Source organism: Trifolium pratense, linkage group LG1, assembly GCF_020283565.1.
Source record: "Trifolium pratense cultivar HEN17-A07 linkage group LG1, ARS_RC_1.1, whole genome shotgun sequence".
In the NCBI taxonomy this organism is placed as follows: Eukaryota; Viridiplantae; Streptophyta; class Magnoliopsida; order Fabales; family Fabaceae; genus Trifolium; species Trifolium pratense.
Window position 1 is genome coordinate 41,232,434 of NC_060059.1, and position 25,253 is coordinate 41,257,686.

Below are 25,253 nucleotides of genomic sequence, written 5' to 3' on the forward strand. Positions count from 1 at the left end.
TCTACTAAGATGATTAGATGGTCCCAATGCAAATTTAATGTATTGTAAATGATAGTTTATTGTAAATACAATAATTTTCTTAATAAGTGTGGAACATGCGAATTTGACGTGAATAGTTAGAGAATATATACTTTTGTTTTTTTTATAATAACAATGTACAACGTAAGTTTGCACAATTGTCTTTTATTTTTGGAAATGTATATAAAAAAAATAAAAGAAAAGAAAAGAGTAAAATACAAAAGGAAATGTGAAAAGAAAAAAAAATGAAAGAAATGATTATGCATGTAGTATTATATAGTTATGTTTGGATTGATGGAATAAGATGAGAATGGAAATGGATGGAATAGAATAATGTTCCATTGTTTGGATTTGTAAAATAATAATGGAATGAATGGAATGGAAGGATGGGAATAAATTTCATCTCATAACACCACTTACCTTCAATTTTATTCCTCTCCTTTTTAAAATATCCAAACAATGAAATGAAAGATTTATCCCATTCTGCTTCAATCTATTCCACTCAACTCTATTCCGCTCCGCTCTGTTTCATTATATTCCATCAATTGAAACGGAGCCTAAAGAGAACCAATTCTAATATATATATTGGTGGTATTATACATGTAATAATTGGTTTTATGTTTTTCGGTCATTGATATGTATGACTCCAAGAATCATACTTAATACACAAGAATGAGAGAATTGTGTATGAATTATTAATATTAAAATTTTAATTTAAAGTTTATAAGTGATTGGTGGTGTCATGCATGTAATTTGTTGATGATATTCTTGGTGGTTAATATGTATGACTTCAAGGATCATATTTAATACATGAAAATGGGGGAAAACAAATTATATATTATTTATCAAATATTTTGAAAAATAATTAAACATTAAAGTATATTATTTATGTTTTTATCATTTTTTTAATTAAAATTTTCAACATTTAAATTTAAAAGAAAATTCTCACTACACATATAAAAGACAATAAAGCCAGTGAAATGTGCTTTCTAGCTATGAAAGATCAAAAAATTTACATTTTATCTTTTATTAAAAATATTTGTATCGATCATTTTGACCCGTTTTGGTTTTAATTTTTTTTCCCTACTAAAATCTAAATAAAAGATTTATATGTATTTGCTCAAAAAAAAAAATGTATATTTGCATTTTCCCTTTATTTTCCTTTTCTCGGTTCTCCCACTTCTTTTCGAACAAGTGTTGAAGTGTTGAAGTGTTTAAGTAAGTAAAACCACTATGGCCCCAAGTTGGTGGTGTAGCAAAGGAGATATTCTTTTAGCATCTTTAAATTTTTTTACACTCTCTGTTAAATTATTAAAATATATATATATATATATATATATATATATATATATATATATATATATATATATATATATATATATTCGCTACTTAGACAGTAATATGAGAAATAGCATTAGAAAATAAAATCAGGCCTTTCTTGGTTAAGCTTGACAACAACTCATGCTATTAGCTTCGCTTGCATGTCAACTCTTATGTGAGTTATTTATATATATAAGTGTTGACTGATGACCTTAGTTTCTTATTTTATTTTATAATAATGATATAATTATAATAATGATTTTCTTTAAGAATAATTTTTAAATAGTTACTTAAATTAGTATTATACCTCAAAAAATTTAAATTAATATTAGTAATTCATTTGAAAACAACACACATAAATATATTTTCTTTTTATTTGAAGTTGATTTTGTATGAAAGATATTGTATTTTTTTTTTCTTCTAGTATGTGATTTATTATTTTTAAGTAGATTAGATATAAAATTATCAAAAGCTAGCGTACCGGAAAAAATATTACAACGTACCACGAACCCAACAACGTACCGACTATATATACCCCTCGCGTACCGAATTCTTTGAGGGTTGCGAACTGCGTACCCGAATTCGTACCACGTATCGAAGCGAATTGCGAATCGTGTTGCTACAGGTTATTTCAATGAGAAAATATTGTCTCTAACTGTTTCACAATCTGCAAATGTGGATCAGCTAAGGACAAAGATTTGGGGACACATCATGGGAAACAGAAGTTTGAATCCAAATTATGTTGTTCCCCAATGGATACCACAATTTGATGATGTTTGGTCACTTTCAGTTCTCGAACAGCTTGTGTGTAGAATACCAGGTTGCATGTTTGTTGTTGTTTCTAGGTTCAAATTCCCAACAATAATCAATGCAACTTATGAGGTTGAATTGTTGAGTGAAGAGGATGCTATGTCTTTGTTCTGTCACCATGCTTTTGGACATAAATCAACCCCTTTTACAGCTCATGAGAATTTGGTCAAACAGGTAATAGAACTTCTTCCCAGCACATTGAATTTGGTCCCCTAATAATAATATGCATCCCTTTCTTTAGAGAAAAACAATTTTTTTTATATGAAAATTGGTTGATTACGTTTTTGTCCTGGGATTGATTCCCAATCTCTTCCCCTTCATCCTCTTCTGATTCTTACTAGATGTTTTCATCTCACTTGCTTTACTTTTGTTCTCTCACAAACAAACATAAAAGTCCAAAATACATGATTTCAATTTCTTGATACTCTAAATGACAATAAGAAATCCTGATGCAAAAATTGTGTTCCAATTTCTAGTACTACTAGTAGCGACAGATCTAAATTTATACTCTAATTTCTTCACTACAACAACACACAATAACTTGAAATTACAACAAAAAATTAAAATTTGGGGAAAACATAATTTAGGGATTTAGGGTTTGCAGTTGGGTTACAATTATCAGAGAGATGAAGAGAACATGGAGTTGGCCACCAGAATCGTGTTTTTCAGAGAAAGAGTGAGAGACTCGTGAGAAGAGTGACTGAAGAGAGAGAAAGAAAATGAGAAAGAGTTTTTTCTTTTTGACAAAATGTATGTGAGTTTTTAATTATTTATTATTTCGTCTATTTATAAAGTAAAAAACTTTTTTTACAGTGTGATCTAAGCTTTCATTAATCTTAACACTGGCTTCTTCCAGCTAAAACCAAAAAATCCGGCGATATATCAACTATCAAGTGAAGACAAACACCAATATATTAAGGTCAAGGTGAGGTGAAGGTGCACCACACACTTTACTTATTGATCCCACCACCTCAAAATCTGATGTATTTTTGTATGTATATGAATAAAGATAAAAAGAATAGACTTTTAATTAAGTTGGGGTCAAGTTGAACAAAAACAAATGTTCTTGTCCTCCACTAAATTAAGGATAAATTTTTGTCATCTGCACAAGTTATCTAAAATATTTGTTCATTGAATATCATAAAAGATAAATTTGTTCAATACCTTAAATATTTATCTTGTGATGTTCTGTCTTTTACAGTCTTGTACTGTTCTGTCCAGTATTTATGTTTTGCAGGTTTATTTTAAATCATGATTCAAAAAATCCTTTAATTCTAGCTAATATTATATTACAAGTAACAACACAGTATTATAAGAATAAACTTGAAATATAAAAGTGCAAGCATGCATCATGACATATTGAAAGGCGAACATATATTTCATTTTTTAATCCCCTCAATAGTCAAAAATATATATTTATTTTTTTTAATAGTCAAAAATATATTGAAAGTAAACAGATTACTACTAACGTTGAAGTATCAAGAAAGAGAGAAAACTCATAATGAAAGAAAGAATAAAAAGAGTAAAATGATTCATTCTTTCTTTCATTATAAGTTTTCTCTCTTTCTTGATACTTCAACATGATATCAGAGCCTATCCTAGATTCATTTGTTGTTTGTTGTGGAGACCTCTCATATTTGGGCCATCCGTTGTTGTTGATTCCACGTTCCAGCTTGTTCAGTTCTGGACGTGAGGGGGTGTGTTAGAAGTCTCACATTGGCTAGAGATATGACATAGATAGCCTTTATAAGTGTAGTGCAAACTTCAACTCTCAAGCTAGTTTTTGTGGTTGAGTATAGGCTTCTCAAATTCTAATATCGTACTAGCTAATCACCATTATTCTTAACAACTAAACTAGCAAATAATTTGAAGAAACACTTCTCTCTTTTCACATGACAAATTCAGATGAACCTCTTTTTTTATGTAACTCTAACATGACCTCCAGTAAAAAATTGGAAGTGTCATGCCTCAAGGTAAATAAAAATCTTCTTGGATTGACTATTCAAGAGAGAAAGAACACAAAAACATAGACTCGAATCACACGCCCTTAAAATTTTATGCAGTCATGCAGAGATTTCATCATCCGATTAAAATTAGATGGTGCTAATCTAAACTATATTATTTAAATGGCCCCCCGCAAGTGGGCGGTGGGATTGATCCCCTTGGATTAGTCGGTCCTAAGGCCGGATATCAAGTTTTCAAAAAAAAAATCTAAACTATATTATTGTAATATTGTTATTATTTAAATTTGTACCGATCACGCGGACAATATAGTATTAGCGAGGACACATAGTATTAGCGAGGACAATATAGTCCACTCAAGAATCGGACCTTTATCGAAGTCATAAAATGACACATTCACTCGATCAGCAATACTCGGTGTCGTTGGATTGAGATTAGACGATTAATACTCGGTGTCGTTGGATCGACAATATAGTCCACTCAAGAACCAACACGGAAAAAACACACACATAGTATACTACAAGAAAGACTAAGAAAGAAGAAACTTGTAATAAACAAAAGTTAAGAAAGAAAAACAAAGTGTCTGTGTACGGGCGCGCGCAAAACAATGGCACTGAATGATTTTTTCGCCGGCGAGATAGCAACAGAGCTTATAAAAATGCTTGTAAGCATATCTAGAAAATCTCTGTTATGCAGAACAAGCGCAGAACAACTCATAACATACATCAATGAAATCCTCCCAACAATACAAGAAATCAAATACTCCGGCGTAGAATTAACGGAGCATCGACAGTTTGATCTCGACCGCTTCTCAGAGATTCTACGTTCCGGAGTAGAACTTTCTCACAAGGTACTCTCATCAAGCAGATGGAACGTATACAAAAATCTGCAGCTAGCAAAAAAGATGGAAAAACTTGAAAAGAATGTGTCAAGATTCTTGCAGGGTCCTATGCAGGCTCATATATTGGCTGACGTGCATCACACGCGATTTGAGATGGCTGAAAGGTTCGACCGGGTTGATGCGTCGAATAGGAAGTTGGAGCAGTATTTTGGTGCTATGAAGATTGGTGTGGGAGGTGGTGGGTGGGTTGAGGAAGCTGTGAGGTCTTGTATGGAGGAAGATGAGAGTTGGGTTGAGGGTAATTTGAGTGTTGGGTTGGATTTAGGGAAGAAGAAAGTTAAGGAGATAGTTATGGGAAGAGAGGATTTGTGGATTGTTGGGATTTGTGGGATTGGTGGATCTGGGAAAACTACTCTTGCTAGAGAGGTTTGTAGAGATGAACAAGTGAAATGTAAGCAACATTCAACTCCTCTTCTATTTGAAATTGAATTGGTTTATTTGAGCTTATTTGTTGATATAAACATCTGTGAGACTTTTTGCGAGAATTTATGGAAACAGCTTATGACATGTTCATATTTCATAAGTTGTTTTCAGTTTATTTTCATAAACTCTTCGTGATAGCTTATAGTACGGTACGGTGATACTATATTATGTTATTCTTATTGTAATAAACACACTAAACTAGATATGTAAATGCTTGTAGCATAAGCACTTATCATATAAGTGCTTCTGTATAAGCTATTTATAGAACAAAATATAAAATCAAGTCAAATTGTTTCCATATAGCTATAAGTTGTTTTCAAGTTATTTTGGAGAGCTTATGAAAATAAGCTGAGAACTCCTTATAGAGATGTCATAAGTTATTTCAGTAAGCTCTCTCAGACAACTTTTCAAGTGTTTACGTCGATAATTAAGCTCAAGTAAGTTGATTCAAACGGTTTCTTTTTGTTGGAAATTTTTCGAAAGTTTTGACAATTGCTACCTTTTGCAGGTTATTTCAAGGAGAAAATATTGTTTCTAACTGTTTCACAATCTCCAAATGTGGATCAGCTAAGGACAAAGATTTGGGGACACATCATGGGAAACAGAAGTTTGAATCCAAATTATGTTGTTCCTCAATGGATACCACAATTTGAATGCAGAAGTGAAGCAAGAACCTTAATTGTTCTTGATGATGTTTGGTCACTTTCAGTTCTTGAACAGCTTGTTTGTAGAATACCAGGTTGTAAGTTTGTTGTTGTTTCTAGGTTCAAATTCCCAACAATATTCAATGCAACTTATGAGGTTGAATTGTTGAGTGAAGAGGATGCTATGTCTTTGTTCTGTCACCATGCTTTTGGACAGAAATCAATCCCTTTTACAGCTAATGAGAATTTGGTCAAACAGGTAATGGAACTTCTTCCCAGCACATTGATTGAGTAATTTACTTTTGTTTGTATAAACAACTTAATTAAACACTTATAGCATAATTTCTTATCATGTAAGTATTTATATGTAAGTTATTTCTATGATAAAAAAATAAAGTCAGACTGTTTTCGTACAAACTATAAGCTGTCTTATTAGTTATCCTGACGAGTTTATCGAAATAAGCTTAAAACAGCTTATAGACATGTTATAAGTTATTTCTGTGATAAAATCTTGTCTGTGTTCTTTGTGTCTGTTTTCTTTTGAACCTGGATTGTTGTTCTAACGGTATTCAATGGGAAATAGGTTGTGAGTGAATGTGAAAAGCTTCCATTGGCTCTAAAAGTGATTGGAGCTTCACTGAGAGATCAGACAGAACTGTTTTGGGCAAGTGTTAAAAACAGGTTATCTCAAGGCCAAAGTATTGGAGAATCTCATGAAATCAACCTTATCGAAAGAATGGCGATAAGTATCAACTACCTTAAAGAAGAGATGAAGGAATGTTTCTTGGACTTGTGCTCATTCCCTGAGGATAAAAAAATACCTCTAGATGTTCTGATCAATATGTGGGTTGAAATTCATGATATTGATGAGAAAGATGCTTTTGCTATTGTTGTTGAACTCTCCAATAAAAATCTTCTCACATTGGTGAAAGAAGCGCGGTACGCAACAAAACCATTCTTAACTAACTATTATTTTTATAGTTAATTTTCAATTAATGAGATATGGAATTTATTCTAAAACCCTTTTGGTAACTTGGTTTATCATATCAGTGTTGGTGGCATGTACAGCAGTTGCTTTGAGATCTCAGTTACTCAACATGATGTACTTAGAGACCTCGCACTTAATTTGAGTAGCCGCGAAAGTATTAATGAAAGGCGGCGATTAGTTATGCCAAAACGAGAGAAGGGACTCCCTAAGGAGTGGCTAAGACACAAGCACAAACCGTTCGAAGCACAAATTGTTTCAATTCACACAGGTATATATAGATATGTGTATGCACGCGCACGCCCGTGTATGCTTTTGTGTTGATGAATTTTATACTATAGTTGTTTCTTGCATCTCATGGCATTCGGGTATGCGATGAATTTTTACATTGTAGGTGAAATGAAGGAAAGGGATTGGCATAAACTTGAATTTCCAAAAGCTGAAGTTCTGATTATAAATTTCACATCCAAGGATTACTTTTTACCTCCTTTCATAGATAGAATGCCAAATTTGAGAGCATTGATAGTAATAAACTATAGTGCATCCTATGCTTCTCTTCACAATGTTTCAATTTTCAACAATTTGGCCAACTTAAGAAGCTTATGGCTTGAAAAAGTTTCTATCCCTCAATTTGGAAGCATTATCATGGAAAACTTAGGCAAGTTATTTATAGTCTTATGTAAGATTAATAACAATTTAGAGGGTAAAGATGTAAATCTATCTCAAATCTTTCCTAGCCTCTCTGAACTCACTCTTGATCATTGTGAAGATGTTACTAACTTGCCCTCAAGCATTTGTAAGATACAGTCACTACAAAACTTGAGTCTCACAAATTGTCACAATTTGGCTCAACTTCCTGTCGAATTAGGCATGCTAAGTTCGCTAGAGATTCTCCGGTTATACGCTTGTCCGGAATTGAAAACGCTTCCTCCTAGCATTTGCAACATGATTAGGTTGAAGTATATCGACATTTCGCAATGCGTTAACTTGACATGTTTCCCGGAAGAGATCGGTAAATTGGTAAGCTTGGAAAAGATTGACATGAGGGAATGTTCCATGATTAAGAATGTGCCAAAGTCTGCCATTTCATTGAAGTCTTTGAGGCTTGTAATTTGTGATGAGGAAGTGTTTGGTATTTGGAAAGATGTTGAGAAGGCTAAGCCAAATGTTCATGTTCAAGTGTCAGAGCAGTACTTTGATTTGGAATTCCTTAGAGAGTGAATGGTGTCTTATGTTCTTGTGATGTTTGCACCATAATTATTTGTAAATACTTGTCCATAATTGTATTTAATGTAAATTAAGGCATAATTTTATTATTACTCTTAAGTACTTCCAAATACCGAGTTACTAAAGTTCATTAATAATGAAAGTAATGGAAAACCAATATTTGGATAATAGTTTGGATAAAAATTAAGTAGTTATATGACCCCCGAATCAGATTAGACGGTCTACTGGTAGTGGAAAAAAAAAAGTTGTTGTATAGCATAAGTGCTTTTTATTTCAGTAATAATAAAAAGATAAAATAAAAACAAATTGTTTTTATATTCTACCTATAAGCTATTTTCACAAGTTGTCATGAAAAAACTTACAGAAATAAGTTAAAAATAACTTATAGATATGATTGTTTCTATAAATTCTATCAAAGAGTCTTATAACTATTTATCTTATCAAATAATTTCAAAAAATTCAATCCTAATAGGTCTTTGTACCTCCCTACTCTACTACAATAGATCCTCAATATTTGATTCGGAGCAGCTAATTTTGCATGATATACCACGAAGTTCCTTGATTACTTTTCTAGTAGTGGTGGAATATAATTCAAGTAAGTTCAATGAACTTTTGAAGATTGATGTCCTTTCTTGATTGTTTAGTGGGAGTGGAGCATTCTCATTTCTTTTCACTAGCTATAGTGGACCTTAAAAAAGTTACATGTGATGTGCTCCAATGGATTAAAAAAAATTGAAAATGCAATGGCCAATTATTTTGAAGTGCTTATTTTGTCACTTTAGTATTAGGTACATTGAACATTGAGAGACATTAACAAGATTTAATGCTTGACTCTTGACTATGGTTCTTAGTTGATAACTAATTTGTCAATAGTGTAGAAATAGTTGTCCATCTTTGGAAGCTTGTTATTATTATTATTATTTTTTTTTATAACTATGTGAATATTTTAGTTTTTTGAAAACTTTTATATTTTAGGTTGATTGAATAATTACTAATGTATTTAATATATTCCCTCCGTCCCAAAATATAATAACTCTTTAACTATTGCGCGTATGTCAATACATAAATTTGATTACAAATATCTTTAATTGTGTATTGGTAAAAATTATAGAAATTTGATATTATGAAAATATTCATCGAAATAAATCAAACAAGATCTTATATGATAATTGATGACAAATCGTCACACTCTCTAATCCATGCCTATTTTAGCAACATTAGATACATTTTAGTAGGTTTTTAGCAATAAATATGAGAGAAATCTAACCATTAGCTTGATTACTTGTTTGGCAAGAAAACAGGAAAAACTGCAGGAAATGAATGATTTTCACTACGCTGGGGGCGTAGCCCATCACGCGCCGCGTGATGGAGCTCACAGGGAGCCAGGATTTTCACTCTGATCACGCGCGGCGTGATACCTGACCACGCGCGGCGTGAAGCTTTGTTCAGGAACTGGGTTGCTCTCTGACTTGACCACGCGCGGCGTAGCTTTGACCACGCGCGGCGTGAAGCCTTGATTGAAGAAGAAGATTGTTCTCTGACTTGATCACGCGCCGCGTGATTCTGTTACCACGCGCGGCGTAGTTGATGGAATTGCAACCACGCGCGGCGTGATAGATCTGGCGCGCGGCGTGGTTGCCTTCTGTATATATATTTTCTGCATAATTCTGTTTTCGGGGGGGAAAATTCTGCACTTTTTCACTACATTCTGGTTTTGGAACTTGAAGATCGTGATTCAACACTCCAGCGGAGAGCTCCAAGCACATCGAGAGCATGGATTCACAAGCCATGGCGATGAAGCGAGGAAGCGAACGAAGAACGATGAGGAGCTAAACTCCTTTGGAGGTAGGATCTAGGGTAGTTTAGAATGTAGTTCAGCTGAATGTAACCTGCAATTGTTGTAAGATCGTACTCTCTTTATAGTGTTCATTCAATACAATCTGATTTTAATGCTTTATAATCCTGCATTAGTGTTATAATGATTTTGAGTTAAGTCACGTGCGAGAGTATTGATTTAATGTCTGAACTGAATTGTATTGAGTACTCGAGTGTCTCCGGTCGAGAGATTGAGGCATAGAGTGTAGCGAACGATTGACGCGCGTTAATATCATTCGTTGTAGGTAGCTTCCGCCCGAGAGATCGGGGGAGTATCGACAACGAATAGAGTGGATTTTGACAAGAGATTGCGATTCACTAATTTGTCGATCTAGTTGTGAACACTTGAGTAGTTCTTATGACATTGTAGGTTGCATGCGGTTAGCTATAGACTAGATGATCCCGATGATTCTACCTCATTTTTCCATTATTCTCTAAGCATTCGTTTTCTACCAATTGATCACTCAACATACCCCCAATTTATGTGTATTTTCTGTATAATGTCTATGAACACGATTCGACTAGTTTGATCACACAATCCCTGTGGATCGATATTTTTATTACTACGTGATTTTCGTGCACTTGCGAAATAATTCATCAATAATATGTACATTATATACTCTTAGAAAAATACGGTCAAAACAAAATATATGAATAGTGAATTTAGTCAAAAAATGTCTTATAAAATGGGATGGAGGGAGTATATATTAGTTATTCAATGAATTTAAAAAGTTTAGTAAAAAAATGAATTTAAAAAATAAATTTTTACTTATATATGAGACTGAAAAATAATTTATAACAACTTTTGAACTAACTTACCGAAAAGCTCTTGAAAATTTATGAATTATTTATGAGCAGAATTGATCAGATGTTTGGGTAAAACATTTTATATTGAACATTTAAATTACTCTAAAAAAAAAAATCAAAACAAGAATATAGTGAATATTTTTTTTTTTTAACAAACAACAAGAAATATAGAGAGATCGATATATAAGAGGACACTAATGTTAATTTTTAAGATTTTTTGAATTAAATATTTACACTAAGTAAAAATATACTAAAATTAAACTTTTAAGAATTTAGTAGAACTCAACCATATAGGATTGAGTCAAAAAAAAACCATATAGGAGTATGTATTTGAGCAATGTCTCTATTTTTCATCTAAATTACATTTTCTATAACTGAATTAAATTTTCCAATGTCTTTTAACTTTTTATAAATAAAATAAAAAACTATATTTTTATAAATTTATCTGTATTTTCTCTTTCTCTTATGTAAGAGTATACCTTATAATTATTTTTATATTTTTTAATACGAGTATATATAGTTGTTTATATTATTTTAATTTTTTATTAATAAAAAGGTCTAGAAGTGCTAAAAATTGAAAATTTAGCTTAGCCTACCTAGTGCCCCAAGTTGGTGATGTAGCAAAGTACTAAACAATTTGTACCACAATATAAAATAGACATAGCAAACAATATGTACCACAATTTAATCTTCAATATATTCGTGATGTACTTGTTCAAAAAAATATATATATTCGTGATGTAGCCTCTTTCACACTAACAAAATAAAAGAATAGTAGTAATAGAATATACTCCCGTTCATTTTTTTTCAAATACAAGCCTCACTCATTTACCATAAATATTACTTTTTTTTTGGGTTACATGAGAGAAAAAATAAACAAAAACAGAGAACAAAAGTAATTACTCCCTAATAAAAACTACATCTCACGCATCCGTACAAATAACACTCGATAACTAAGAAGGAGGTTCTTCTAATTAATATCACCATAGTCGAGCTCGCGGATGCTCCCATCTTGACCAATAAATTTGCACACGCATTTCCCTCCCGAAAGGTGTGGTTAATAACAATGCTTCAATCTCTTCTTAAGAGCTATCGAATTCTTTGAACTTCATTCGCATAATGATGATATGGCGAAACACCGTCTTGAATCAAAAAAATCACTTGCAAGGAATCAAAATAGCAAGCTATGTTCCTGAACCCATTAACCCAATACACTACAAGAAATTTGACACCTTGCGACAGTTCTAAAAGGCATTAGCGACGGTTTTGAACCGTCGCAACACCATATTACGACGGTTGGTAAAGGGTTGCAAAATCTGGCGTCGTCGCTACATATTGCGACGGTTTTAAGAACCGCCACACAAACCGTCGCGACTTATTTAGCGTCAGTTCATAACCGTCGTAAACTCAAAGTAAACCGTCGGCAAATGGAAACTTGCAAGGTATGTACTTCTGTGTTTGCGACGGTTTAAAACCGTCGCTTTGTGATTAAAAATTTTGTTTTACTTTGCTGGCAGTTTGAAACCGCCGCAATATCTATTTTTTTGAAAAAAAAAAATACAGTTTTTTTTTTGACAAGAGTGCTTTTTTCTTTTGCTGCAATTAATAGTTCTTTTCTTTCTTTTTTTTCTACTTAATGACTAAAAATTTTTGTGCTTTTTTTTTTGCTGCAATTAATTGTAGTCTCTTAAACATAATAAAAATAGCCACCTATAAACATCCAAAACATAGAAGATGAAATTGACATAATACCAAACAAGCAAGCTGAAATTAACACACACAAACCAAACAAAGATTCTGTTATTCCAGTCCTAAACCTCACCCTTCTTAACTCAAGTATAACTAAAATATTACCCTTCTTAACTAGTATAACTAAAATACAAAGGGATATGAAGCATGATAATTTTAAACCTCAAGAAGAGCTTATTATTACCCTTCATGTTGTGCACTGGTAATTTCAGACTATTACTCCATATTGGCTGACCTCTATTTCATATTTCAGTACACAAGAGAGGAAGATACAAAAAACTCTTGCTAAATGTTAATTTAGTATCCAATCCTCCATACACAGTTCCTGCATTCATATAACATACATAATGTTAATTTAGAATATATCAAATTTAAATTTTTCATGAATAAAATGCTAAGAAAAAAAGAAAGGCACACTGACCTGAAAGTTGACCATTAACAATAACATGCAGAACATGACCTGCTGAATTTATGGTATGAGTAGGGATTGACCATTCTTTATAAAACCTTCAGTAGAACTAATGCTGACACTGAATATGAAGAGATAATAAAATTTGTATAAAAAATCAAGAATTAATATTCTGATTGAGAAGCTAGGTAAGTTGAAAACATTCTTACTCTGTCAAATACCATAGATAATCTGAAGAATCGCCGGTAACATTGATCTGCTTCCAAAGTGCATCTGCTATGATTGAATCATCTTCGCTGGAGTAGGCAGGTAAATAAGCAAATAAGCTTCTATGTCCTAATAGAATTCAAAACAAGCAAATAAGCTTCAATTTAGAATGCAAACCTGGCTTCATATGTTCATCACACCCAACTAATAGTCAGTGACATGTATATGCTATGGTCTTTATTTAAGCATATGAATAGTTATAGGCTTCATATGTTCATCACACCCAACTAACTATCACACAACAGTCATATAATAATTTGTGTCAAAAAAGAACTCCAATACCAAATGTGTCAGGCTGCTCAATTGTTTTCTAGGCTTAATTGTACTCCAATACCAAATGTGTAAGGCTGCTCAATTGTTTTTTAGGCTTAATTGTACTCTTATATCTATACACATATTATGTTCATATATTGAGTGGAGCAACAACTATTCTTACAGACCTGTTGCTACACTGTTCGTGGTGTATCAACCAAACCTAAATGGGATAACTGTATTGTGCAATCACATGAGCACATGATTAATCAGAATACCCAAAGCAAGCACCAAAACTGATGGGCCAAAAAAGACATCCTTGTTTGAATAAAAAGCTTAATTAAGTGCTTATAGCATAAGCGTTATTATATATAAGTGCATATGTATATGCTATTTCAATAACAAAAGATAAAATAAAGTATAATTGTTTTCATAAAAACAATAAGCTATCCTAGACTGTTTAAGAAAATAAGTTGGAAACAGCTTATGGACATATGTTATAAATTGTTTCCATATGCTCTCTCAAAAAGTCTCACAAATATTTACCTCACTAAATATTTACCTCACTAAATAAAACTCAAAATATTTACGATTCTGAAAGAGAATTTATATGTCGTGATTAAAGTGAAGCTAAGAATTAGAATTTAAAAGTGAAGTGTTAATGCCATGAGAAATGAAAATAAAAGGATGTGTAGGTGTTAAAGGAAAAATTTATATGTTGTGATTAAAGAATTTTTCATGTGTGTTTCCTACCTTTATGCTTAATACAGGAAGTAGCATGACTTGAGGTTCCAGCCAAACTTTCATGTTCTTCATGTACATCGGATATCGTAGAAAATTGTCATGCCTCTGCCATTTGTTCATCGATGATAGAATGTAATCTTTGCAATAGTGCAACAGCACCTCCCTGATTAATTTCATGTTTTAACTTTTAAGCCAACTATATCACAAAAAAAGACCGATGAAAAGAATTTAAAATTTCAATTAGCTGCCAAAACGAATAGCATCCGTCCACCAATTTATTTGTTCTCCCTTGAAAGCCACAATCCTTACCTTGCCGAAATACAGCCCAGTCCTGAAGAAAGGAAACATAGTTTATATTATTTTATTTTTTTTTTTTTTTGATAAGCAAAACATAGTTTATATTTAATACAACTTAAAAAGTTCTTACAAATAATCGGAAGCCACTAAGAAAGAATCGATTCTCTTACAAGTAAGCGAGGCAGATCCAAGCGATTAGCCTCACCAATCAGAATCATTGCAGCCAACCCACAAAAGGTATACCTAATAAAAAACATAAGTACAAAACTAAGATGACTTGCCATACCCACTTTTCTTTTTTATTCCAAATCATATCATTGTGAAGAGGTATAAAAGAAAAATGAGAGAAGGGTGGGATGGAAAGTATGGTGATACATACCCACCATGAGCCTCGAAACCCGGCTCACCTGCAATGCCTCCCTCGTATGTTTGACAGATGCAAAGAAACAACGTGGAGAATAAAACATGTGTTACACAACAAATAGTACACAGGCTGTGTAATCAATTATTCTACTTTTCTACTTGACCAAAGAACTTTTTACACTGCACGAAACTCGGTGGCAAATGGGAGAACACCACAATACAACATACCCCAAGGCACCAACATTGTGGCAAATGGGACTGTCAATTATTACCCAATATTATAGTTAAAAGTCCCATTTAAGGCCAGAAATAGTTAATGAAAAGATGACAGTTTGCCTTATTGCCAAAACCATTAGATTAAATGGCGAGAATTCAGTACTCCTAGCCGCCATGCCACCAAAGTCACGACTAATGTGCTTTCAATTGTTATCAGTGTTTATAGTTTAAAGGTCCCATGTGAGGCCCCACATACTTAATGAAGAGACCATTAAAAATGTTTTCTCAAATGCCAGCATACTTTGAAAACCACTCAATAATCAAAGCAGTAGGAAAAAAAAGTGATGAGTTTGACTTGTACAAAGTTTCTATTCTAAACATTGCTAGTGCTTCTTAAAATTATCCTCAAAATGTTGCACGATCAAGCTCAAAACATACAACCAGATATAATTCCAAAATTAAAGCAAGTTCTTCTTGAAACTAACCTTAAAATGAAGTCTCCAACATTCTTGATCAGCTCTTCATCCAAAATATTCAGAACACTTGCTACGTGGCTCCAACAAGATTCCCAATGTTAAAAGTGTCCCATTCCAACAACGAAAGTAATAGAGGCTAACGGTGTAAAAGGTCTAAGTTAGCCAATAGCTTTGGCATCCTGTCATTCCTAAGTAGTAATATGTTATATGAACCACATCTACTACAATTAAATGACCATTATAATAACTAGTAAAAGTGTACAACTATACATGATGTTGATCTAAAAAGTGCAGTGTCTGTGCACACTAACATATCTACACACAAGCATGTGTGGAAGAAAGACACGGATACAGGGAAAACCAACTTACAAAAATGGCAGTGTAGCAAGCTCGAGCATCGATCTCTCCTCCATCGTGCATGCTGAGTAAAGCAAATGTATATCACACAAACCACTGCAATAGCTAAAACTACCAACCTCAATGTTAATCGAAATTTCTTTGTAGATTTTATATCTAGTGTGTCTTGAAATAACCTATTGAGAAACTTAACCTGATTTTGAAGGTTGAATCAATCTGAATGTTGAAATTGAGCTTGAGAGATTAAAGTTTGAATAACGAGATTTAGGGATTGAAGATTGAATACCTTGAATTTGAATGTTGAACGAAGCTTGAGTGAGAATAACAAGATTGAATCTGCAGATTTTAGGGATTGAAGCTTGAACGAAGCTTGAGTGAGAATGAGAGAATCAATGCAAATAATCAGAGGAATGAATTTCATATTTTAGAAGCTTCAACCAAAGAACGAGAGAATGAATTTCTGAAATAAGGGGGAATGAGTGAAATTTGTCGCGCGTATTCAGACTTCACGACGGTTTCTCCTAAACAGCTGCAAAGTCTTCTTAGTTGACATAGCGGTCTCCGTGCATAGCGGCGACTGTTGGACTGAACCGTCTCTACTGTTCAGTCGCTATCCAGCATATTTTTTGTAGTGATATAACTCAAGGCCATGGAGAACCGTTGTGATCTCAGCATAAAGCACTCTGCGCGCAACACCATAAAAACCTTTTAAAAAATACTAACTACTTTCATATTTTGTATTTTTAATGTAATAAACAACTTAGAAAGAAATATTTCTCTTTTAATGTTCTATTTTGCACGTATGAATTATAATATTCAATGACAAAAAAATTAGATTGGACTTAAGTCCAACTCATCGTTGAGCTCGATCCACTTAGATGTCAAGCTCGACCTAATATGATGTTGGTCCAATGTCACGTGCTCCTGCCCAACCGTCATAGAAGTCAACCCTTTTGTAACGGCCGACATTGAAATAATTGGTATTTACTGTCAATCATATGGATTTTAGCCATTATTCCAACGGTCATTGATGTCGTGGATACGCATTAATGGTCTTGACTCCGCGCACGGAATATATATACACTTTTCTCATGCATTAGAGTTAAACAATATCACTTCTTACCTTAAAACTTTCACTTCACGGAAATTCTAGTATTAGAATGTATGCAGATACAACCTCCTATCATCATCGCCATACTAAAGAGGAGCGCTACCAACCACATCAATTATGATCAAGTAAAATCAGGTTTCTCTTTGGAGGAGAGTTAATTATTTTCTTTCTATATCGGTTAATGTCATACTATATGAAAGATATGTGGATCAAAGGTGGCCTAGAAAACATTATCTTCATTTTCCCGCGTGCGGTATAGTTGTTTGTTTCTTTCTTTTTTGCTAAGAGTAGTAACATAACAGTTACGTACAAATACACACAAAACAACTTCGTACCTGGTCAAAGCTAGCACACTTTGTTTGTTTGAAAAACAACAAATCATTGATCCTGACAAGGGCATTCTAGTAAACTCACTCACCAACTCCCACCTTTCAGTGTTAAATAAAAACAGAACACTGAGAAATTACCAGGAAATTCATCTCAAACTTCAGTTATCACCGTTACGTGGCGGAAACCGCCATAATCATCAGCAACCAATGACAGTCCTAACTGACGTAACTGGCGTACTTTCCAATGACATCGTTTCCGATCTATGGAAAAATCTCGCAACCATTTCACACAAAACACTCAATTCCAAAGCAACCGCAGAACATCTCTTAACTTTCATTCGAGAGATTCTTCCATCAATCGAACGGATAAAATACTCCGGCGTCGAACTTCCACAGCCGAGACAATCTCATCTCGACCGTTTATCCGAGATTCTCCGTTCCGGTGTTGAGCTTTCACATCAAGCTTTAGCTACAAGTCGTTGGAATGTTTACAGAAACTTTCAGCTTGCGAAAAAGATGGAGAATCTTGAAGAAACGGTTACCAAATACTTGCAGGGTCCGTTACAGGCTGAGATACTTGCTGATGTTAGTCAGGTAAGGGTTGATATGGCGGAACGGTTCGATAGGATTGAGGCGTCGAACCGGAGGATGGAGCGGTTTTTTGAGGATATGAAGATTGGAGTTGGTGTTGGTGGTAGTGGTAGTGGTAGTGGTTGGATTGAGGAAGTTGTTAGGAGTAGTGAAGAAGATGAGGGTAGTTTTGGGAATTTTAGTTTGAGTTTTGGGTTGGAGTTTGGAAAGAATAAGGTTGTGGAAATGGTTGTTGGAAGAAAAGATTTCTGTGTTATTGGGATTTGTGGGATTGGTGGATCTGGGAAAACTACTCTTGCTAGAGAGATTTGCAGAGATGAACAAGTGAGATGTAAGTTTCAATCTTTCATTGTTAATAATCTTTCAATAGAATCAATACATGATTGCATTTGATAATCTATTCTATAGGGTGATAGATTTATTGAACTATGCTATTTTTAGTTTCATATTATAACTCTTTTGTTGTAAATATTTAAAGTAAATCATTAATCCTTTTGTTCTTTATTTGATTGGTTATTGGTTTCCATTTTTTATGATGAATCCAACAAGATTGCAACATGAATGGACAAAACTTTGTGCGGCCCTCTCCAGATAGCTAAATCGTCAGTTGTTGGATTAATCTAACTGCCGAGTGAATTAATCCAACTACTGACAGTTTGGCTGGAGAGGGCTGCTTGTACTTGCAGTACTATAACGAGTGCACAAGTTTCTAAGTTTTTTGTTTTCTTGTGTTTTCATTGTTTCTTTTTATGAACAAAGTGTTTCGATTCAAAAGGTTTTTAACTATTAATATTTACTTTTTGCAGGTTATTTTAAGGAAAGAATTTTGTTTCTGACGGTCTCGCAGTCACCGAATGTGGAGCAGCTGAGGGGAAAGATTTGGGGGCACATCATGGGAAGTGGAAGCATGAATACCAATTATGTTGTTCCGCAGTGGATGCCCCAATATGAATATGCCGGGAGCCAGGCTCAAATCCTGATTATTCTCGACGATGTGTGGACACTTTCCGTGCTGGAGCAGCTAGTGTTTAGAATACCTGGTGTCAAATTCATTGTGGTTTCCAGGTTCCATTTCTCAGTTTTCAATGCAACTTATCAAGTGGAACCGCTCGGCGAAGACGATGCCTTGTCTTTGTTCTGTCACCACGCTTTTGGACAGACATCAATCCCTTCCACAGCTAATCAGAATTTAGTCAAACAGGTTATGGTTTCATCTTTTGAAGTTCCGAATTTTGTTCATGTTCATGGATTGAATAGTTTACTAAAAATAAAGTGTAATGTTAAATACAGGTTGTGGCTGAGTGTGGAAAGCTTCCACTGGCTCTTAAAGTGATTGGAGCTTCGTTGCGAGATCAGAACGAGATGTTTTGGTTGAGTGTCAAAACAAGGCTTTCACAAGGGTTAAGCATAGGCGAATCCTATGAACTTAATCTGATTGATCGAATGGCAATCAGTATTAATTACCTGCCAGAAAAGATCAAAGAGTGCTTCTTGGACCTGTGTTCCTTTCAAGAGGATAAAAAGGTTCCTCTAGAAGTTCTAATCAACATGTGGGTTGAAATCCATGATATTCATGAAACAGAAGCATATGCTATTGTCGTTGAGCTTTCGAACAAGAATCTCCTCACCTTAGTGAAAGAGGCACGGTATGCAAGTTCAAAAAATGCATTCGTATTTTATGAATTGATATGATCTCTTGCTAAATAGAAATAGCTTATATGTCATTCTAAAATTCTTTTGACATTTTTACTTTTCAGTGCTGGGGGAATGTATAGCAGTTGCTTTGAGATTTCTATTACTCAACATGATATACTGAGAGATCTTGCCCTTAATTTGAGTAATCGTGGAAGCGTTAATCAACGCCGAAGATTAGTAATGCCAAAACGAGATGATGATGGACAACTTCCTAAAGAATGGTTGAGACATGAGGATCAACCGTTCGAAGCTCAAATTGTTTCAATTCAGACAGGTACATATTATAAAATACTTTTGATATATTATAACTTTCTTTCATGTTCTGTGATTAATCTGTGATAAATTTCACATTGCAGGTGAAATGAGAAAAAGTGATTGGTGTAATTTGGAATTTCCTAAAGCTGAAGTGCTGATTATTAATTTCACATCCAGTGAATACTTCTTACCTCCTTTCATTAATAGAATGCCAAATTTGAGAGCATTAATAGTAATAAACCACAGCACTTCGTATGCGCGTCTTCACAATATTTCGGTTTTGAAGAGTTTAACCAAATTAAGGAGCCTTTGGCTTGAAAAAGTTTCAATCCCACAGTTATCTGGCATAGTCATGGAAAGCTTGAGGAAATTGTTTATAGTCCTTTGTATGATTAACAACAGTCTTGAAGGAAAAGATTCAAACCTAGCCGATATCTTCCCGAACATCTCTGAGCTCACACTTGATCACTGTGAAGATCTAACTGAGTTTCCTTCGAGTATTTGTAAGATACAGTCACTAAAAAACTTGAGTCTCACTAACTGTCATAATTTGACACGATTACCAAATGAATTAGGCTCGCTAAACTCTCTAGAGATTCTCCGGTTATATGCGTGTCCGGATTTGAGAACACTTCCTCCTAGCATCTGCCAAATGACTAGATTGAAGTATATCGACATTTCTCAATGTGTTAACCTTACAAGCTTCCCCGAAGCAATCAGTAAGTTGGTAAGCTTGGAGAAGATCGACATGAGGGAATGTCCGATGATTGCAAATATACCTAAGTCTGCATTGTCATTGCATTCTTTGCAGCTTGTAATTTGTGACGAGGAAGTTTCATCGACGTGGAAGGAAATCGGGAAGGCCAAGCCTAATCTCAATGTTCAAGTAGCAGAGATGCAATATGATCTAGATTGGTTAGATACCGACTAATGATTATGTTTCTTGTAATTTTTTAGCTTCACAATTCTTTGTAAATATTTGTTCATATAACCGTTATTTGTGATGGAATTGGAAATTGTAGCATGCCATAATCTTTTTGGTATGCCTTAAATTTTGTATAATTATTAGTTGAGTTAACAAACAAGAATGTCAATTTCTGAAAGCATCTGCATGAAAGATTTCACAGCAGTTAGGCACTTTTTTTTCTCAATAATCATCAATTTCCCTAAGTTGTTTTTTGAATAAATGATGCTAATAATGTAATGAAATGAAAAGTTAAGGCGGCTGGAAAAAAGGGAAATGCATAGACAGATTTCAAAAGGGGAATGTATTATTTCCATTCTGATAAGGAAAGGTAGGGCCAAAAGATTGAAATTTTGTGCCATACCTACCAATATCATGATGATAGGTTGATCAAATGTGTGTTTGATATCAAACGTGCCTCAGTGTCGGATATTGACACGAGACATTGACATATATGACAATAAACCTAACACTGAACATGATATATATATATATATATATATATATATGATTATTTGCTACATTCAATTAATTTACGTTTTTTAATGATAATATTATTATTGGCGTATCAGTGTCGTGTCCGAAAGTGTTTTACATGAAGCTCTTACTTTAAATTGTATATCTCAATCACTTGACTACAATAAAAGGGATTGTCTGATTCATACTAGAAAACGCGTATAAGGTGATAAAATTGAAAGCAACCCATTGCTTTAAGTTAATCAGATTCATTCAAGTCACTATCTTCTAGTTGCTGAGAAGCTTCCTTTGTCCAATTTTTTTAATTCAGTCATCATTTTAATATCTTCCTCTCTTTGTCAGTGTATATTCTTTTTATTATCCTTTTACATTGCTAATCTAATAATCTAACAAGTCAAGCATCCTCAAGTCAACTCTATAAATTAATCACTAAAACTATATGCCATAGTATAAGACAAGATTATTTTGTATGAATGACATGAATATCCATCCACATTTATCTTTTTTGGTAATAATATTCATCTATATTTTTTTTATTTTTTTTTAAACGGCAAAATATCACTAATAATAATCAATCTCCGCACAAGACAGAGGTCGGGATAAACGAAATTACATTAAATTATATCATTTTTCTAAATTTTGATCGGTGTCGACGTGTCAGTATCCGTATTGTGTTTGATGTCCGTGCTTCATAGACTGCTACCATCCCATCGTTTTTAAACGGGAATGTTCCCTTTTTATTTCTTTTGGTACATGGAATGGAATGTATCCGTTTTTTCTTGCACTAATGTGATGATTCATTTTGATCCCTCACAAAATAAAGGCAACAAGTGCCATAATAAAGTCATTATAAAGTCAAACTAACAGCTACAAATTAAAGTCAACACAGTCATTATTGTGTGACATCAAACAACTTGGACTTATTTGAAATATGATCTGAGTTAAACTTGCAAATATATCAAGCCCAATTTTTAAAATGCGACTAAAATTTGCTATTTTAAGCTCTCTTTTTTTTTTATAAGCCTAGTTTAAGCTTTTATGATATCAATGGGTTATTAGATTAGGTTTTGGATTACAAGGATCTTCCTGTTACATAATTTTACGTCACAAATGCATGCCCCTTCAAAGTCCAAATCTAGTAGTCGTAATTTACAATTTTATTTTTCTATTGAATTCATATCTTGTACAAACATGATCTCATAGATTTGAGATATTGAATTGTAGTATAGATGAAAAAAGAAAATAAGTTGAGATTAGATACGATCAAGATGTTTTACGGTCACGTGCAGATAGTGTTAAGTGCTGTGCAGGAGATCCTATGTTTTCTTTTTAATTAGTTATCTCGTTTCCGAGGTTCAAAATAGTTAAAAATAATTTTTAGCCATCGAAGAGATTACTGGATTGAGTCGCGGGTGGGTCAATACGCTTTCTTTAAGACGTTTCGTGGCACTGCCTAAAATTATGCAAGGCAGGCAGACAATCAACAACCACGAAATCCTCAAGATAAAACAGCTCAGTTCTACTTGTATCGATAACTACTGCACTATAGATATCGGGCAAAAATTACACCCTCAATTATGGTACTTAAACCGGTGTGATATTATGATCACTCTTAAAGTATAATAATACTAATAATATTAGTACTAGTATCACAAAACACATAACATAAATTAAGCTCACGTTGACATTTTTCTTTTTTAATCTATTGTTAAGCAAGCAAAAAATATTCTTTATATGAAGTCTCTTCACTTTTTACAACAAACAACTTTTTACAATATTTATTTATACTATATATGGATTAATTAAAAGTGTATATTTCATTTTCTTTTTTTTTTTTGGTAAAAAGTGTATATTTCATATTAAGTGGAAAAGAGAGGGAAGTATATAATTCAAACTAAAAAAAATGTAATTTACTCATTGTTAATTTCAGTGTGTGTGGTAAATATATCTACTTAATAATTTCAATTCATTTTTATCAAAAGAGGTTCCCATTCACGTATGCTGTTGTACTTGAGTAGGTTGTACTTGGAGTACTTTTATTGTATATTTTTCTCTCTTTTGGGAAGCATCACATCATGCTTATGTAATCATATCCCTCCCAAATTTGCCAGTTTACTCTCACCCCATTGGTTAATTTATTTATTTATACTATATATGTTGAAACAAACTATATACGAATATAAAGAATACTACCATTTATAAATAAAACTCACCAATTAAATTATTGTGTGACGTTAAACTAACATGGACTTTTTTTAAATATGAACTGAGTTTATATATATTTTGATGCGTGCATATAGAGTCTATGCTGCACAATTTTTAAAATCCAAATGTATGTCACTAAATTTGCTATTTTAGGCATGAGGTTGGATTATGATATCAATAGGTTAGATTGGGTTTTGGATTTGGAGGACTTTCCTGTTACATAATTTTACATCATAAATGTATGCTCCTTCAAAGTCCAAATCAAGTAGCCGTAATTTACATTTTCTTTATCTATTGAATGCATATCAATGCCAAACATTATTTCATAGATTCGAGATTATTATTATTTTTTGTTACAACATAGATTTGAGATATTAAATTAGAGTATAGATGGAAAAAAGAAAATAAATTTCAACTCAGCTGGTTCAATAATTTATTTTTAAAGAAATAATAATTTTTATTTATTTAACCACCATTACCAGCTGTGGGTGCGACGCCAAAGGGGTTTAAGGATGTTCGAAGGAGCTATGAAAGCGGCGAAAATAGGATTGTTGTATTGTAGTGATACCCTATTTTCGCATTTGTGTACTCTAAATTTTCCTACGTAACTTATACCGTACTTGCTCTGCCAAAAAAAAACTTATACTGTACTTGCATTCAAGTTCAAGTTTTGTTTTTAGGCGCTGGCTAGCATGGGAAAGGGAGGTAGGTCTCCCACCATGGGAAAGGCCTTTTTAACCTGCCATTGCAGGTGAAACAGGTTTTAATAATATAATATTAACTTATATTATTTACACAATTACCACATATGCCATATTTATGAAAATTGCCCACAACAACCTTAAATTTTAATTTAAACACAAACTGAAAAAATAAATTTAATGATTTTTTTTTTGCAAGTTTTTTATTTGTTTTGCAAGATGGAGATGGCAAACTAGTAGTCAATTAACAATCAAAATAATGTCGGGAACTAAAAAAAAAATCAGGGATGAAAACATTTTTTTTTATAGAAACGAAAAATATATTTAGTCCTTGACCTAAAAAGTCTAAATTAGAAGATGAGTTGACCTAAAAATCTTAACGATATTCAATCCAATATCATAAGTCTTAGTTAGTAGAATAATTGATTTAAAAAGTTCTTTGTTGGATTAAATCTGGTATAATAAATCTTAATTGGTCAAATGATTTGCCTAGACTTTTTTAACGATGTTCAATCCGCTATAATAAATCTTAATTAGTAGAATAATTGATCTGAAAATTCTTGGATAGGTTCAACGCAGTATAAAAAGTCTAATTTAGTAGACAAATAAAAAGTTTTAACATGGTTTAATTTGGTATAAGAAATGTTAATTAGTTGAATAATTGGTCTAAAAATTCTTAACTAAGTTCAACACGGCATAAAAAGTCTAAATTATTATAGGAATTGACCTCACAATTTTTTATTTTTTTGTTTGCAATAGAGCAGGCGATCGAATCCAAGACCTCATGCCTACTACCTAAATCCCTCACCACTACACCAAATTT

General features: G+C 33.2%; 3 protein-coding genes and 2 long non-coding RNA genes across 6 annotated transcripts; 3 read left to right on the forward strand and 2 right to left on the reverse strand.

Moving 5' to 3' along the window:
- Positions 1-1,997: 1,997 nt before the first annotated feature.
- On the forward strand, positions 1,998-3,475 carry LOC123885899 (probable disease resistance protein At4g33300). Its single transcript, XM_045935241.1, has 2 exons — positions 1,998-2,322; positions 3,005-3,475. Exons 1-2 carry the CDS (start codon positions 2,050-2,052, stop codon positions 3,080-3,082), a joined length of 351 nt encoding a protein of 116 aa, XP_045791197.1. The 5' UTR covers positions 1,998-2,049; the 3' UTR covers positions 3,083-3,475.
- A 962-nt stretch (positions 3,476-4,437) lies between these two features.
- Positions 4,438-8,400, forward strand: LOC123885890 (probable disease resistance protein At4g33300). Its single transcript, XM_045935233.1, has 5 exons — positions 4,438-5,402; positions 5,943-6,337; positions 6,662-7,017; positions 7,129-7,334; positions 7,458-8,400. The coding sequence occupies exons 1-5, from the start codon at positions 4,718-4,720 to the stop codon at positions 8,282-8,284; spliced, it is 2,469 nt and encodes an 822-aa protein (XP_045791189.1). The 5' UTR covers positions 4,438-4,717; the 3' UTR covers positions 8,285-8,400.
- A 4,184-nt stretch (positions 8,401-12,584) lies between these two features.
- On the reverse strand, positions 12,585-14,221 carry LOC123885905. The gene is made up of 3 exons (XR_006801275.1): positions 13,340-14,221; positions 13,143-13,251; positions 12,585-13,046 (listed from the first exon to the last, which is right to left on the reverse strand). It is a non-coding gene; the product is annotated as an uncharacterized LOC123885905 (long non-coding RNA).
- A 490-nt stretch (positions 14,222-14,711) lies between these two features.
- LOC123885910 lies at positions 14,712-16,269 on the reverse strand. Of its 2 annotated transcripts, none has more exons than XR_006801277.1 (4): positions 16,115-16,269; positions 15,070-15,933; positions 14,861-14,933; positions 14,712-14,724 (listed from the first exon to the last, which is right to left on the reverse strand). It is a non-coding gene; the product is annotated as an uncharacterized LOC123885910 (long non-coding RNA). The 2 variants fall into 2 exon arrangements; XR_006801276.1 differs by having other exon boundaries at positions 15,070-15,815; positions 16,111-16,269.
- Positions 16,270-17,153: 884 nt separating this feature from the next.
- Positions 17,154-21,186, forward strand: LOC123885917 (putative disease resistance protein At5g47280). Its single transcript, XM_045935256.1, has 5 exons — positions 17,154-18,464; positions 18,940-19,334; positions 19,424-19,779; positions 19,891-20,102; positions 20,185-21,186. The coding sequence occupies exons 1-5, from the start codon at positions 17,750-17,752 to the stop codon at positions 21,012-21,014; spliced, it is 2,508 nt and encodes an 835-aa protein (XP_045791212.1). The 5' UTR covers positions 17,154-17,749; the 3' UTR covers positions 21,015-21,186.
- The last annotated feature ends 4,067 nt before the right edge of the window (positions 21,187-25,253 follow it).